This window comes from Ictalurus furcatus, chromosome 2, assembly GCF_023375685.1.
Source record: "Ictalurus furcatus strain D&B chromosome 2, Billie_1.0, whole genome shotgun sequence".
In the NCBI taxonomy this organism is placed as follows: domain Eukaryota; kingdom Metazoa; phylum Chordata; class Actinopteri; order Siluriformes; family Ictaluridae; genus Ictalurus; species Ictalurus furcatus.
In genome coordinates, this window is record NC_071256.1 from 15038103 (window position 1) to 15052856 (window position 14754).

Genomic DNA, 14754 nt, shown 5'->3' on the forward strand with positions numbered 1-14754 from the left:
TTGAATTTTTGAATTCAGAGAACTGGTCTGAAAAGCAAAACATTGGATATGACCAAATAGTAAATAATATTCTACTCACTCATATTCTATAGAGGTGTTTGGGAGTGTGATGGGCTTTTGATGATTAATTCTATAACTCCCTAGTAATGTTTTATAAAACCCCAAATCCCAGCATCCTTTGCTTCGTGTGGGAAATCCCCCATTCACCTCAGTCACAGGTTTTGTTTATAGCTCACTTTAAAAGTATGTGTAATCATTTGTGATTTGCTACCAACCTACAACTTATAATCATATCCATTGTGTTTACCGGTCACTGCGTTCCTGGGCAACATTTTCTGCATTAAAGAGATGAAATATAAAAATTTTATTCGATTAGATAACTACATTTGTATATCTGGTTATCTGGTTAATACCCGGATGTGACGACAGTATCTGAGTTGTCTATGGATATGTAGTTCTTAAAGTAGAGTAAGAAAAAAAAAAAAAATATATATATATATATATATATATATATATATATATATATATACATTATATATAGAATACATTTGGCGTGTGCAAACATATTTTTTGCTTATCAAAGAGCGTTCTGGTTCGTGAATCAAATTTGAATTCATGCAAGCTTATTTATTTTTCGATTTGGGAGTTTACTTCCGGCTCCAGCAGTGACGTTTTCAGGGTTGCCAGGTAAGTCTGTAATTCACATTTTAAGACAGCCAAATCCAGTCAAGTCAAGTGGGTTTTTATTGTCATTTCTCTATATAGCTTGTGTACCTTGGAACGAAACGGCGTAATAAAATATGATACAAACCCCGAAATATGTATCAAAATATAACAGAAAATATATCGTTTTCAAATTATATTAAATTAAATGGCAGGCACTTTAATCGAGACGGATGTACACAAATGTCACTGCTGCTTTAAAAGTTCACTATGCCAACATAATTACAAAATATAATTTAAATAATACTACGGTTAGGACATACATTTAATGAAAGTGTATTGTCATAAAGAATAGGTGTGTATGAGTAGACCAAGTCACTGATACGCAATATAATGCCTCCATACAGGAACACATGCTCATGTTCAATCCAGGTTAAAAGTAGGATAAAATCCGTGCTAAAATCCTGGATTTGGCAACACCGCAAGCAGCCGTGTCTGTTTTGTATGCGCGAGCGCTCCGGAGTCCCGCTGGAAGAAAAGAGCCGAGCAACTAAACCGAGCGGGGGCGAAAAGCGAGATATGAAAAAAATAAGAGTCTGTATTATTGTTGGGGTTTTTTTTTTTGCACTAACAAACAACGACGGATATCTTTTCCGGAATCGGATTTTTTTTTTTAAATCATCGGGTCTGGATTTTAACGAGAAGCACGGATTGAGTGAGAGGTGAGAGCAGAAGAAGAAGAAGAAGAAAAAGCGTTGGTCATTTGAGCTGAGAAAGAAAAAAATGCATCACGAGCATAATAATAATAATAATAATAATAATAATAATAATAATAATAATAATACATTTAAATAAATAAATAAATAAATAAAACAGGGGAGAAAATGCGCGTGCATATCAGGCTGAAGTTACACTACAGTGTTATGCGAATTGTATCATATTATCATAACAAAAAATGAGGCATGCAACACTGCAAGCGCAACATTTCTTCTGTTGTGTTGTTTATAAAAACCTTTTGCACATATGCGGGGTCTGTTAACGTTACAGTAAGAGCTGGAACTCTTTTGAACTGTTCTAGATAACTGATTTAGGGTTTTTAAAGAAACAGTTTTATTTTCATTTTTGGTCCTTTCTCAAAATCCATAAATCTCCCTGTGCGCCTGATAACCTGACATAATAGATGTTAACTCCAGTCTGTCGAGAAAGGAATGGATTTTGATGTGAGAAGTCGCCGTGATTATCGAAGTATCGATTTATGTGATCAATAGGGAAATGAACCCGATTTTGAAGGACACTTAGTCTATTACACATTCATTACACGTTCATTACACATTCATTACAGCTACAAGTGTTTCCGATTATCAGAATATCGTTTCTCTTTGTGCACTTTATTTTGGGGCATGCCATTATACTGGTGTGTGGGGCGGGTATATCACTGTGTAGGAGTATGTGTGTATCAGAGTATTTGTAGTATTAGCACGGTGTAGTGTTGATATACTGATCTAGTATTAGAGGAACGTTGTGGTGAACTAGCTGTAGTGTTTCACTGTAGTGCTGTAGTAGTACTAGTGAATCAAACCAGTGTATCAGAGTATCATTGTATCGATGTGTTGATGTAGCAGAGTATCTGTAGTATCCATGCACCATAGTACTGTTTCGGTGTATCAGATTATTTGTAGTATCTGTGCATATCAAAGGATCTGTAGTATTGGTGTGTTGTAGTACTAGTGAATCAAACCAATATAGCAGAGTATCATTGTATCGGTGTGTTGATGTGGCAGAGTATTTGTATTATCCATGTGTCATATCACTGTATCGACGTATCAGTGTATCAGAGTACTTGTAGTATCGGTGTATATGAAAGTATCAGTAATATTAATGTGGTGTAGTATTGCTGTATTGTGTTGAAGTGTTGGTGTATCGATGTATCGGAATGCCCGTAGTAGCAGTGTGTTGTAGTACTAGTGAATCAAACCAGTATGTCAGATTATCATTGTATTGGTGTGTTGAAGTAGCAGAGTATTTGTAGTATCCATGCGCCATAGTATTGTTTCGGTGTATCAGATTATCTGTAGTGTCTGTGCATATCAAATGATCTGTAGTATTAGTGTGGTGTAGTATTTATGTATTGATCCAGTATGAGAGTTGAAGTGTTGGTGTATTGATGTAGCAGAGTATCCGTAGTTTCAGTGAGTTGTAGTACTAGTGAATCAAACCAGTATATCAGAGTATCATTGTATCGGTGTGATGATGTAGTGGGGTATCTGTAGTATCCATGTGTCATAATATCACTGTATCGATGTATCAGAGTACTGGTAGGATTGGTGTATCAGTGTGTCATTGTGTTGAAAGGTTGGTGTATTGATTGATTAGAGTGTCTATAGTATCGGTGTGTTGTAGTTTTAGTGAATCAATCCAGTGTATCAGAGTATCATTGTATTGGTGCGATGATGTAGCAGAGTATCTGTAGTATCCATGTGTCATTATATTGTCTCATTGTATCAAAATATTGGTGTATCAGAGTACTTGTAGTATCGTTGTATATGAAAGTATCAGTAATAATGTGGTGTAGTTAGGGCTGGACGATACAGCAAAAAAAAATTATCACTATATAATGTTTCATATCATTCGGTATTGATAATTATTGATAAATTTGAATTTTTTTTAAACAAAGAACAGTAGAAAAAAGTTAGTTTTTTATTTTATTTACCGACTTGATTAAGTCAGACAACAAATAATTTTAGCTTTGTTTAAATTCTAATTTTAGAATTTAAACAAATATATTCTCTTACATCTTATATGAAGATTAAATAAATAAGTGTTAAAGAAACTCTTGAACTTATTAAATAAAATGTTACAAAATGTGTGCAATGTTAAAGGCTAACTTTAAGGGAGATCAACATCACATTATAGCACAGAATGGGACTCCTGGTGCTCTTGTTTGTGCTCTGCCTCTTAGCATAGTTAGCCTAGCCTCGTATAAAACTTCCACTTTAATTCTTACTTAATGATAATGAGTCTTTATTGATCACATATACATTACAGCACAGTGAAATTGTTTTCTTCGCAAACCCCAGCATGTCAGGAAGCTGGGGTCAGAGCACAGGGTCAGCCATGCTACAGCGCCCCTGGAGCAGAGAGGGTTAAGGGCCTTGCTCAAGAGCTCAACAGTGGCAGCTTGGCATTGCTGGGGCTTGAACCCTCGACCTTCCGATCATTAACCCAGAGCCCGGCAGTGCTGGGGCTTGAACCCCCCGACCTGCCGATCAGTAACCCAGAGTCTTAGCCGCCAAGCCATCACTTGCTACCCCCCAAGCCACCACAGCCCCCCCCCCCCAACTTCTTCCGGACAACACTGTGCCGTGTCTGAAAAGTCGAGCTCCTGCTCTGAGGAAACCGACATTTTAACAGAAAAAACAAAAAGCAGCAAAATGTCACATTTCTTCCTTGCCCACTGTTCAGAGTCACACGCACTGTACATGTGCGGAACGCTGCGTATGCGCATTACAAATCTCACAGCTTGTTTCTCCGTACTTGGCCGGGACGTTTTTTTTTTTTGCAAAGCTTACACACGACGGTGTTCTGATGTCGGTCAGACGAAAATAAACCAAAAAAAACTGCCACACTGGTGAGCTGAGATGTCCTTTTTTTATTCACAATCTCCTCGCCAGGCCTCGCATGTATTCGTGTGTTCTGATGTCACGTGGCGATGATGCAACCGAACCCCACAGATATGCAACTTGTTATTGGCTGTTTGCTTGTCTCTCGTAGCACACTCCTTTATCAAGGCATATGATAGGCTGTTTATGATCCAGGGATGGCGCACACTTGAGGGTTGTTCATGCAGCCAAACTTCATGTCTGTTTACATTTTATCGTGCTTTGTACCGAATATTTTTTCTACCGTTACCAATAAAGGTGTACCGTCGATAAATACCGATACCGTTTTGTCGCCCAGGCCTAGGTGTAGTATTGATGTATCGTGTTGAAGTGGTGTATTGATGTATCAGAATGGCTGTAGGATCAGTATGTTGTAGTACTAGTGACTCAAACTAGTATCATAGTGTCATTGTATTGCTGTATGATGTAGCAGAGAATGTGTAGTATCCATGTGTTATAATATCATCTCATTATATTGAAGTATTGGTGTATTAAAGTATCTGTAGTTTTATTGTGGTGTAGTATTGATGCCAATGTGTCATTATGTTGAAGTGTTGGTGTATTGGTTAATCAGCTTTCTGATGTTTTTTTTTTTTCCAGAGAGAAAGGCAACAATGAAATGACTCATGGGATGGACACTATGAACCCTCCAGGAACTGGATATTAAAAACTACCTACCTACCTACCACAATAATAACGGCATAATAAATGTGAAAACTTTTTAACATGCTACACGAATGGGAAAGTTGGAAAATGTGCATTGTAGGCTGAACCTGCAACAACCTGCCATGTTTTGAGCCATTTCTATTCCTTTGGTGTGATTTTGAAAAGAAAAGAAAAGAAAAAAAAGCACCATCACTGAATAACCCAATGTGCCCTTGAAGCGTGCATGTCTGGCGCAATGGGTTGGTGTGTGCATAGCTAGCCATAAATCCGTTACCATGGCTCAGACAAGTTTACTGCAGGGAAAGCGCTTCTACTGCCGTGAGTGGGTTTTCCACAAGATCCAGCACTGCCTTCAGGAGAAAACTGGCACTTCCTGTGGCTCAGGAAGGGAAGGTCCACCCATCTCAGGGGGTGGCGCTGCATCAGGTGCAGGGAAATCAGGATCATGGGGTGTTTTGCTGGTTGGAGGACCCGGAAGCGGCAAAACGGCACTTTGCACGGAGCTGCTGTGGCCGAGCTCGCAGCACGGCAATCATCGCGGTTTAAGCCAATTCTGCCTGGCGTTTCATTTCTGCCGTGCCGACGATTCTGACACGGTGTGCGTGAGCGGATTCATACGAGGCCTGGTGACACAGATCTGCAGAAGTAAACTCGTACCGCAGTATGAGGAGAAAATTCGTGACCCTGCCATCCAGAATGCGCTGAAGCCTGGAGAGTGTGAGAGGAACCCGAGCGAGGTGTTTAAAAGGTCAGTAACATAATATGCACACGCTATGATTACTCAGTAAATGTTGTGTTAAATATTTTAAAAAGGAGCAACAAGCTGAGGTCTCAATACATGTTGGTCACATTAAGTGAGTTAGCCAATGGCTCATTATACCTTCATACATGGTACCTTCCTATTCTTGTACAGCAAGTGACCAGTCATGTGATGTTGGGGTTACACACGTGGTAAATCTGAACGGGATGGCTTGAGTAGTATGAATAATTATAAAACTACCCATTATACTCTGTTGTACTCTTCTTATGCTGTAAACAACCATGTGAGGTAGGTGTTGCCTTGAAATTGTAAGGTAGTCAACAAGAGTAACATGATGTAATTAATAAGCTCCAGGCAAGTCCAGAAAAAAATGGATTTAGTCTTGTCAACTTCCAAAACTGTTTTTAAAAGTTTGTTTTCGGTCAGAAACTGGCAGCTAGGAGCGCGGTGATCCAACAGATTGCAGCCTTAATGATGCTGAAGCTTGTGGCCAGAAAAGTGTCCAAACATGAGCCTACCATTGGTCTAATAACATACTAATAGATGATGCAGGCAGTGTAGATAAGCTGTTAGGTGGATGGAAACCTAACTAGCGTCTCACAGTTCACAAGCGGTATCCGGAAGGCTAGCATTTGAATTAGAACTCATGCTAGCAAGATCACAAAAGAGAGTTGCTGAAAAAGGAATGTAACCTTGCTATATCACGGACTGTTCATTAGGTAGCTTAGTTAGTTAACAGGTAGCACATGAGATACCTCTGTACATAACTCAACCCACTCAAGCCTGGCAGGGCGCAGAGACGCTAAACTCGAATGACCTGTAGCTACATGCTATATATAGCTAATGTTATGCTTTATTTCATTACACAATAAACCCCCAGTGAGCTAGCAACATATCAGCTAAATATATATACCACTGATCTTAGATCAGGAGTCTAAGGTTATGTCAGCTGACCTGGTCTGGACTATTTGAACAGACACAGACAGAGAGAGAGAAAGAGTTTGCATGACTTGTTTTGGAGCACTGGGTCAGCTGGAGTACCTCAGACTGGAATGTGCTACAGAATGCACACACACACACACACACACACACCCCTTTGTCCGAGCATCTGGTGTCACTTAATGCACGCACACTTACACAGGAGGGGATAGTAGAGTAAATGGTCAACAGAGTTATTGATTCATCAGGCACTTTTCCAAAATATGGTCACTCTTCCTGCTTCCAGTTTAAACCAAAGACTTGGAAGAACTGGTTTGTGCTGATAATATTATAGTTATATAATATTATACCATATACCCTCATTGAATTCTTATTTTGTCGTGTTTTATTCCATATTTGTCCAAGAGACAACATGTTTTAAATAGCACTTGTATTCCTGAGGTAAAATCCTAGCATAAGTGCAGCTCTACATATTTTTGATCAAATGAAGGACCAGTACAAGTGTCCACGGTGAAGAGAACTATCTTACTAATGTATTAAATGGAATGAATAAGATCAGAATTTGCCATAAAAAGGTGAGAAAACAGATTTCAGGGTAGATATCGCTAGCTATGAATCTAACTCGAAACACAGCGTCTTGTCTTTAGTGCTAGTTCAGTAGCAAACGCTGTTTGTTAGCTTTATAATCAGACTCGTGTACGCACTGCTTGCTTGTGATTGGTTGGTGCAAGCGGTTATAACGGTGGATGCGCCAGCTGTTTAGGATTGTGTTGTTCACAGCCAATACATGTGGAGGTGTGTGTGTGTACGTGTGTGTTTGTGTGTGAGTTAGTAATTCATGTGTTAAACAGTAGTCTTTTCCCCTCTATTAGACCCCCATAAATTAGATCTGATGCCATCTATATAACACGCAAAGGTCAAAAAGGTTAATGCACTACTTTTTTATGCTCTATTAACGGTCACTAATGACTCAAATGTGTGTTTTTATCAGCACAGATCAGCGAGTCGATATATGCAGAGGAACAGATTGGAAATGAAATGAAAACTGAACATACTAATAAATAAATGGTCCTGAACTAAATACAAAATAAAATAAACAAAAGCAAATAATGGATGTGTATTTTTGTTTGTACTGTATATAGTATAATATTATTTATTTTTTCTTGGTCGTGTTTCCTTTCCTTATTCTTTATTGTATTTATGTATGTATGCTTCATTTTAATTTAATTTTGTTTATTTTATTTGATAGAAATGAATGCAAAATCAAGCAAACTTCGTAGTATTCGGAGGATCTTGCAACTTTTCAAAATTACCGCAGATTCTCTGCAGATTTGGGACAAGATGCGTCATGTGACATCATCACAACGAGCATTCAGCTCTTCGAATCATGTGCGTCGAATATGAGTACAGTTAAAAGGTCTCATTTACCAACAAACATCACTGTGAAATACCGTGAAGAACAAATTTCATGCAGTTGCAATTTTGCCAATTCAAGTAGTTGTCTGCATCTGCAAACTGCATCGCAAATTTTTTAAAAAGTCGCAGCAAAATCAAGCAATTTTGCCGCAACAGTCATAAAAAAAACTCTGAGAAAGTTGCTAGCGTATGAATGAAATATTACAATGCTATAACAGTCTATAAAAATGTATAAAATAGTTTAACTTGATAAATCCTCCTATGACAATCAGTACATTTACATGGACAACAATAATCCGATATTAACCCGATTAAGACGATACTCAGCTTAAGAAACTAGCATGTAAACAGCGATTATTGATGACCTTAATACGACTAAAGTCATACTCGAAGTAAACACAAATCAAATTAAGACATGTGGAGTATTCCTATTTTAGTCGCATTATCGATGTGCATTATAGACATGTACACACCTTAATCACACTATTAACGTCATGTGGGAGTTTTCACCGGCAGTGCTCAACCGTTTTACGGCAAACAAGAGAGCACGGCTGCGTCCAAAACTGTGTACTTACCTACTATATAATAGGCGAAATACACGCATCTCAGCTACTATATACTAGGTAAGTACGCGGTTTTGGACGCAGCCCATAGCTTCAAGCAGTCGTCTATTTGCACGTATAACATGACAAATAATTAACTGCACTTGAAGCTTACGTAAAATTAAAAATTAAACACCCCAAACTGTATACGGTACCATAACGAAGACGAACTGTATGAAATTCTGGCGGGACGTCGGACAGCGTGGCATGGTGACGTAATGATGTGTGCTGTTAATCAATCTGTGTTCTATAACATGTAAAATGGGTACATGAAAAGAATAGTCTAAAAGCGACTCATGTAAACACCTTAATCACAGTATTGTCTTATTCAGAATAAGGTCAATAATTAGATTACTGCTGTCCATTTAAACGCAGTCAATGAAATCTTGTCAGATTTTTCTAGGCTCAGATATAGTATAAGATTAGTGTGTTATAACGGCTGAAGTTAAACTAATTCTTGGTCGTGCACTCAGAGATTTTGACCCTTTTGTAATTGGGGTTGTTGGTATTTGGTCTGAGTGTGTGTGTGTGTGTGTGTGTGTGTGTGTGTGTATGTTTTGGTAGACGTGCTGTCTGCTCCTCTGTCCTTGAACCAAAAGGCTCCTGATAAAACCATCTGCCAGCTGGTACAGTTCATCCCAACATGAACTACTAAACTACTACAGTGTTCACTTCACTCTGTTTAAACAAGCAAGATATTCTCCGTTATTTTAGAAATAAAAATAAATAAATAAATAAAAACCTGTATAATGTATAGGTTTGCTAACAAACTACCAGCAAAACAGTATCTATTTTTTGAAGGAAAAAAAAAAGATAAAATTTGTGAAAATAATAAAAAAATAATTTAATTTAAAGTCTTAACAAATAAATTATTAATTATAAGAATGTATAAGAATACATTTCAGCTTTTTAACATAAAATCAGCTCCCTCCATTCAGAGTCTGTAAATGTTATTTTAAATAAATAAATACAATACTTACGATATCACAGAAAATTATATTGTGGAATAATTTATCAGGATATTGATAATTTATCTTCATATTGCACAGCACTATTTGGGGCATTGATTGAATTTTGGTACAATTCAGAATGGCTAAAAATACACCTCTTAACACCAGCCTAAGCATTTTATGTCCAAAACATTAAATAAATAAATAAACCACAGTAATTACACAACAGCTATGGAAAATGCTTGTTTTTTGTTGGTTGAAGGTGTAAAACTAGCGTTATTTTTTAAATTGAGGCTTCTGATACATAACACATAAGAACAAAACTTTAGTTAAAGGTAGTGATACACAGAAAGGACAATTCTGGGCCGAAATTGAAAATTCTGGACGCACTTGGCCGAAAACCGAAACTGAAAAGGAATTTTTTTTTAAACCCATTTTAAAAAAGTTATTTTGTAATTGTATTAATATTAGACTTTTATTATTAATATCAGAATCAGAATTTAAAACTAAGAACTAATAGAATGACCACACTTTTATTGAAATTAACACACCAAAACAAAAACAATATTAAATATATTATTCGTCATTCAGTTCTGTAATAAACAAATTTAACAGATTTTTTCTAATCCAATTATCCAAATAATGTAAAGTTCTAGAAAACTACTATGATATGTTAAACAGCAGTCAAGTAATGTCTTCTATTCTGTTTATGTAAACGTATTTCCACATTAATTAAAGATTATTGTGCTAAACAGCAGCAATAGAACTAAAACCAACCTCAAACTGTAAACAACAGATGTAGCCTCAACTCAAGAACAAAGTTTCGTAGGGCTACGCGAATTTTAATGTAATTGCTACACACATAGCAAATTGACTGTTTTCTATTTAAGCAAAAGTGGCAGGTTTCTCTTCAAGAACAAAAGTTGCTCAGCTTTCTGGCGGGAGAGACGGTTCCTCTTCTCATCAAGATACATGAGATGCTGCAGTGAATAGTCTCTCACTCTCTGTGCTGGTGCTTGGGGGAGATAAATACCAATTCGTGCACACAGTGGAAAGCGTAACTGCGCTTGTTGTGGCACTGCTGTGGATCAGGCACTTTTCTGTAGAATCTCGTCAAACATGTCAGAAAGTGAGGAAGTTTGCACCTCATCACTTGTATGCACCCGTTTCTCTGGCACATTTCTCTGCTCTGTGCTGCGCGTTGCTCCTTCGGTAGATGTATTCATCACATCCACCTCTGCCTGTATCACTTCCCGTGCACGCTGCTTTTTCTCCACGTCATAGTAATGTTCATCAGCGTAACCACGCATTCTTTGGGGGGTCGTCCCCCCCAATGTTGAGGAAATACCAGTCTGTCCTCCCCAATATACAGTACAAAATATTTTCTATATGTCCCCATTTAATGTACCATGCCAACTGATCTGTCTTTTCTTCATCTATTCTATTTATTTATGTCTGTTCCTTTTTAATGTATTTCCGTTTGATAAGGAAAATAGGTGTGTGCCCCCCCTCCAATTGTACACTTGGTTGCGCCCATACTCAACGCAAGTTCGCTGATATATTTTAGCAGCTCAGTCTGTAAGAAATGGAGACAGCAGCCATGTGTAGAAAAGTGCAGCAGAGCATACAAGCTTTTTTTCAGACAGTAAGTAACTAGATACCTAAATAGTAGGTAACCTTAGCTTAGTATAGAATGCATCATACCATGGCTTGGTTTGTTCTTAAGAACATCAATTAACTTTTGGTATTTGCACACCCACGAAGTAGGCTAGGCTAACGTTAGTTCCAGTTTTTGACCATTAACGTTACATTCACTTGCATATCCTCCCGCCAAGTTCGTTGGACCCCCCAATGTCCATACCATGGTTACACCCTTGGTAATGTTCTTTAAATCACGGATCTACTGTAGTAATGGTGCAATGCAACGATAACCGTCGGCTAGATTGAGAGTGAAATCTGAGCACCGAACACTGATGGGCGGGGTGTGGCAGCATATATTTTCGGCCTTTTTTAACTTTCGGTCAAAAATCGAAAATGCCATTATGGGCTGAAAATTTTCGGTGGCCAAAATTCCATCACTAGTTAAAGGTGCATTAGGTAAAATTCCTCAGAACATCAAGGCCAGTTTTATTGTTTCTGCTATACATTGAAGACATTTAGGTTTGAGCTCAAAAGATGAATCTGAGGCGACAGATCGGAAGTTCAGGTTTCATTTCCTCATATTTACATCTAGATACAATTTAGAACATGGCCCCTTTTGTTTGAACCCACCCATTTTTTCAAGTGATCAGAAATATCGAAACATAAGACTGACAGGTGTTGATTGCCGCCCAGGTGTGCCCTGTTAAACTGATAGTTTAAAGAATTAATACATAGAAGCTCATCTGTGAAACATGGTGGAGGTAGTGTCATGGCTTGGGCTCACATGGCTGCTTCTGGAACAAACTCACTAATCTTTATTGATGATGTAACTCATGATGCTAGCAGCAGAATAACTTTACTTTAAGTTTACAGGAACATTTTGTCTGTCAAGTTACAGAGAAATGCATCCAAATTAATCAGGAGGAACTTTATCATGCAGCAAGACAATGATCCAAAACACACTTCCAACTCTACAATGGGACTTTATGGGGGGTGGAAAGTTTTAGACTGGCCAAATCACTCACCAGACCTTAACCCAACTGAGCAGCATTTTACCTCTTGAAAAGGAGACTGAAGGGAGAAACCACCTGAAACAAACAACAACTGAAAGAAGCTGCAGTAAAAGCTTGGAAAAGCATCACAAAAGAAGAAACTAACAATTTGGCGATGTCAATGAGTCACAGGCTTGATGCAGTTATTGCAAGCAAGGGATATGCAATCAAGTATTAAGTGTTATTTGCTTTAATTTACTTCAAGACTTATCTTTTCCTATACTTTTGCTTACCTAAAAATTGGGTGGTCTGATCCAAAAGGTTCTATGTTTTTTTTAACACATCTAGATGTAAATACCAGGAAATAAAAGCTGAAATCCTAAACTGTCTTCTCATATCCACTTTTTGATCTCAAACCCAAATGTCTTTAGTGTATAGCACAAACAAATAAATTGGATAAGATTTGAATGAACTCTTTGAGCCCACCCTCTTTTTCACCCCACCCATGAACACAAAGCGGTGGTTCAACTAGAGTTAGCATTAGCAAGGACTGTCATGACATCACTCTCAAGCGCACCATATAACACTTTAAACACGCAAAATCCGGCTCATAATGATTTATGAGAATGGCCACAAGTGCACCGCTGTCCTATTTTCTTTGTAATAGGCGGTATTAGCATGCTAGCATGGTGTGCAGTGAAGGAGTGTGTCTGTTGCCATGTCTATAAAATGACTGACAGGATAGCCATGTAAACACAAACATGTATTACGGACCATAGCACAGTTTTCCAATGGGGTTTTCTCAGCCATGTAATACTTTTCTCTTGAGGATTTTTTTTCAGCTCATACATACGATTAGTAAGAAAACAAAATCAGCTTTAGCTAGTCAAATATTAAATTAAAGAATGATAATTAGTACTTTTCTCACAGTTATGAGAAAGCAAAACCTAATGTTTGTGTTCGGGCATTAGCGCTTACATGTTATGAACTATTCTAACATTTTAATATCAACGCATCACATCAGTCGACGCACTTCACTTTTCCACTCACTTTTTAACTACGACTAAATCGATGTGAATATGATTCGTAATTAACAAGCGCTAACATGTACCGTGAGAGAAATGTGTCTAACAGTCGACCCCTTTAGAAGTAACTGTCTGTCAACAGCTCAGTATGAAGGGACGCTATAAACACCGGCTGTGAGCATCTTCAAAGTCCACTGCGTAGGCTTTAAATGTTTTATTTGCACTTTCTGCATGTGTGTTAGCTTAGAAGCGAACGAACAAATAAGCGCTCGTACAAATTTTCGGCCGTGTTTTTAAAACAGCGGCAGGCTTTTGTTTTGGTTCATTTCATGAGCTGTCGCAAAGTGTTTAGTCTGCTGTGTTAATGTTTGGCTTCACAACTTGACTGCATTGACTGTTGTTTCACGCAAACACTCTCACTCTCTCTCACACACATACACACACTACAGAGATCTAGGTTGTGTTGTACTGACATGACTGGATCTTACTAATTACCAGGTCTTTCACTGTTAAAGCTTGGAAGCATTTTCTAAGCATCTGTGCAGCAAATGTGTGTTTCTGTCCAAATATGGCGGCCATCATGGTTGACTTCCCTCAGCGGGCCGTGTTCACACGCAAGGATTTTTCATCAGTCCGAATGAACTCATTCTAATCGCAGGTTCCAACAGACTTGTTTATTTTTTCACCCTAAACTCTGTTGACATCTCTATTTATATGTGTGCATTAACGGTTTTATATGTGTGCATTAATCCATTGTGTGCATTAATGATATAGTGCTTGTCCTTGTATCAGATGAGAACCTCTGTCCTTTTGACACTGCATAACAGCAGAAGTTCTCAGGAGATGGTGGGGTGATGACGTTTTTCCCGTTATGCCAAGACACTGTTTCTAAACACAAATCACAGGTTTCTATTCATGCGTTGTTGTAAAATGTTATTGTTTCTATGGTAACAACATACGTGGGGACTTATATAATGGACACACCACATAAACAGATTAAAAATGTGTTGAGGTTTATGTCACTTTTGTGGAAGGAGTCTCCAGTGTCAGCACTGTGCAACAGTATGAGGTAAGGCAGAGCGTTGAGAGAGGCTGGTGAGGGACTGATTTTATACCATGGTCTGTCTGAATACTCGATGCTGATTGGCTGGAAGGTGTGCGTTAAAACCATATTATGCATAGGTAGTTCCAGTCAGTTTAATCACCGTTCTAAATTAATGTGCTGCCTATAAACAACTGTAACCATATTAACATACAGTTGCCGTTTCAGTAGTTAAACTCACAGCTTGATGAGTAGTAGAGACTCGGCACAGACACAGGTAATTCACAAACACACACACACACACACAATCTCGCTCTCTCTCGAATAACTATGTACTATACTCCATTCAAATAAATGTAATCTTATAGCACTACTTTATCTCTGTGTGTGATTAAGAGC

The 14754-nt window shown here is 38.1% G+C and overlaps 1 protein-coding gene across 2 annotated transcripts in view; it reads left to right on the forward strand.

The window, feature by feature from the left end:
- The first annotated feature begins 1209 nt into the window (after positions 1 to 1209).
- ankrd50 (ankyrin repeat domain 50) overlaps positions 1210 to 14754 on the forward strand; it is a 46847-nt gene continuing 33302 nt past the window's right edge. The window contains exons 1-2 of one of the 2 annotated variants that reach the window (XM_053649920.1): positions 1210 to 1385; positions 4923 to 5736. In XM_053649920.1, coding sequence (XP_053505895.1) covers positions 5264 to 5736 — 473 coding nt within the window. In that variant the 5' untranslated portion in view covers positions 1210 to 1385; positions 4923 to 5263. Of the gene's footprint in view, positions 1386 to 1941; positions 4292 to 4922; positions 5737 to 14754 lie in introns of those variants that run through there. The other variant, XM_053649923.1, reaches the window with a different exon arrangement.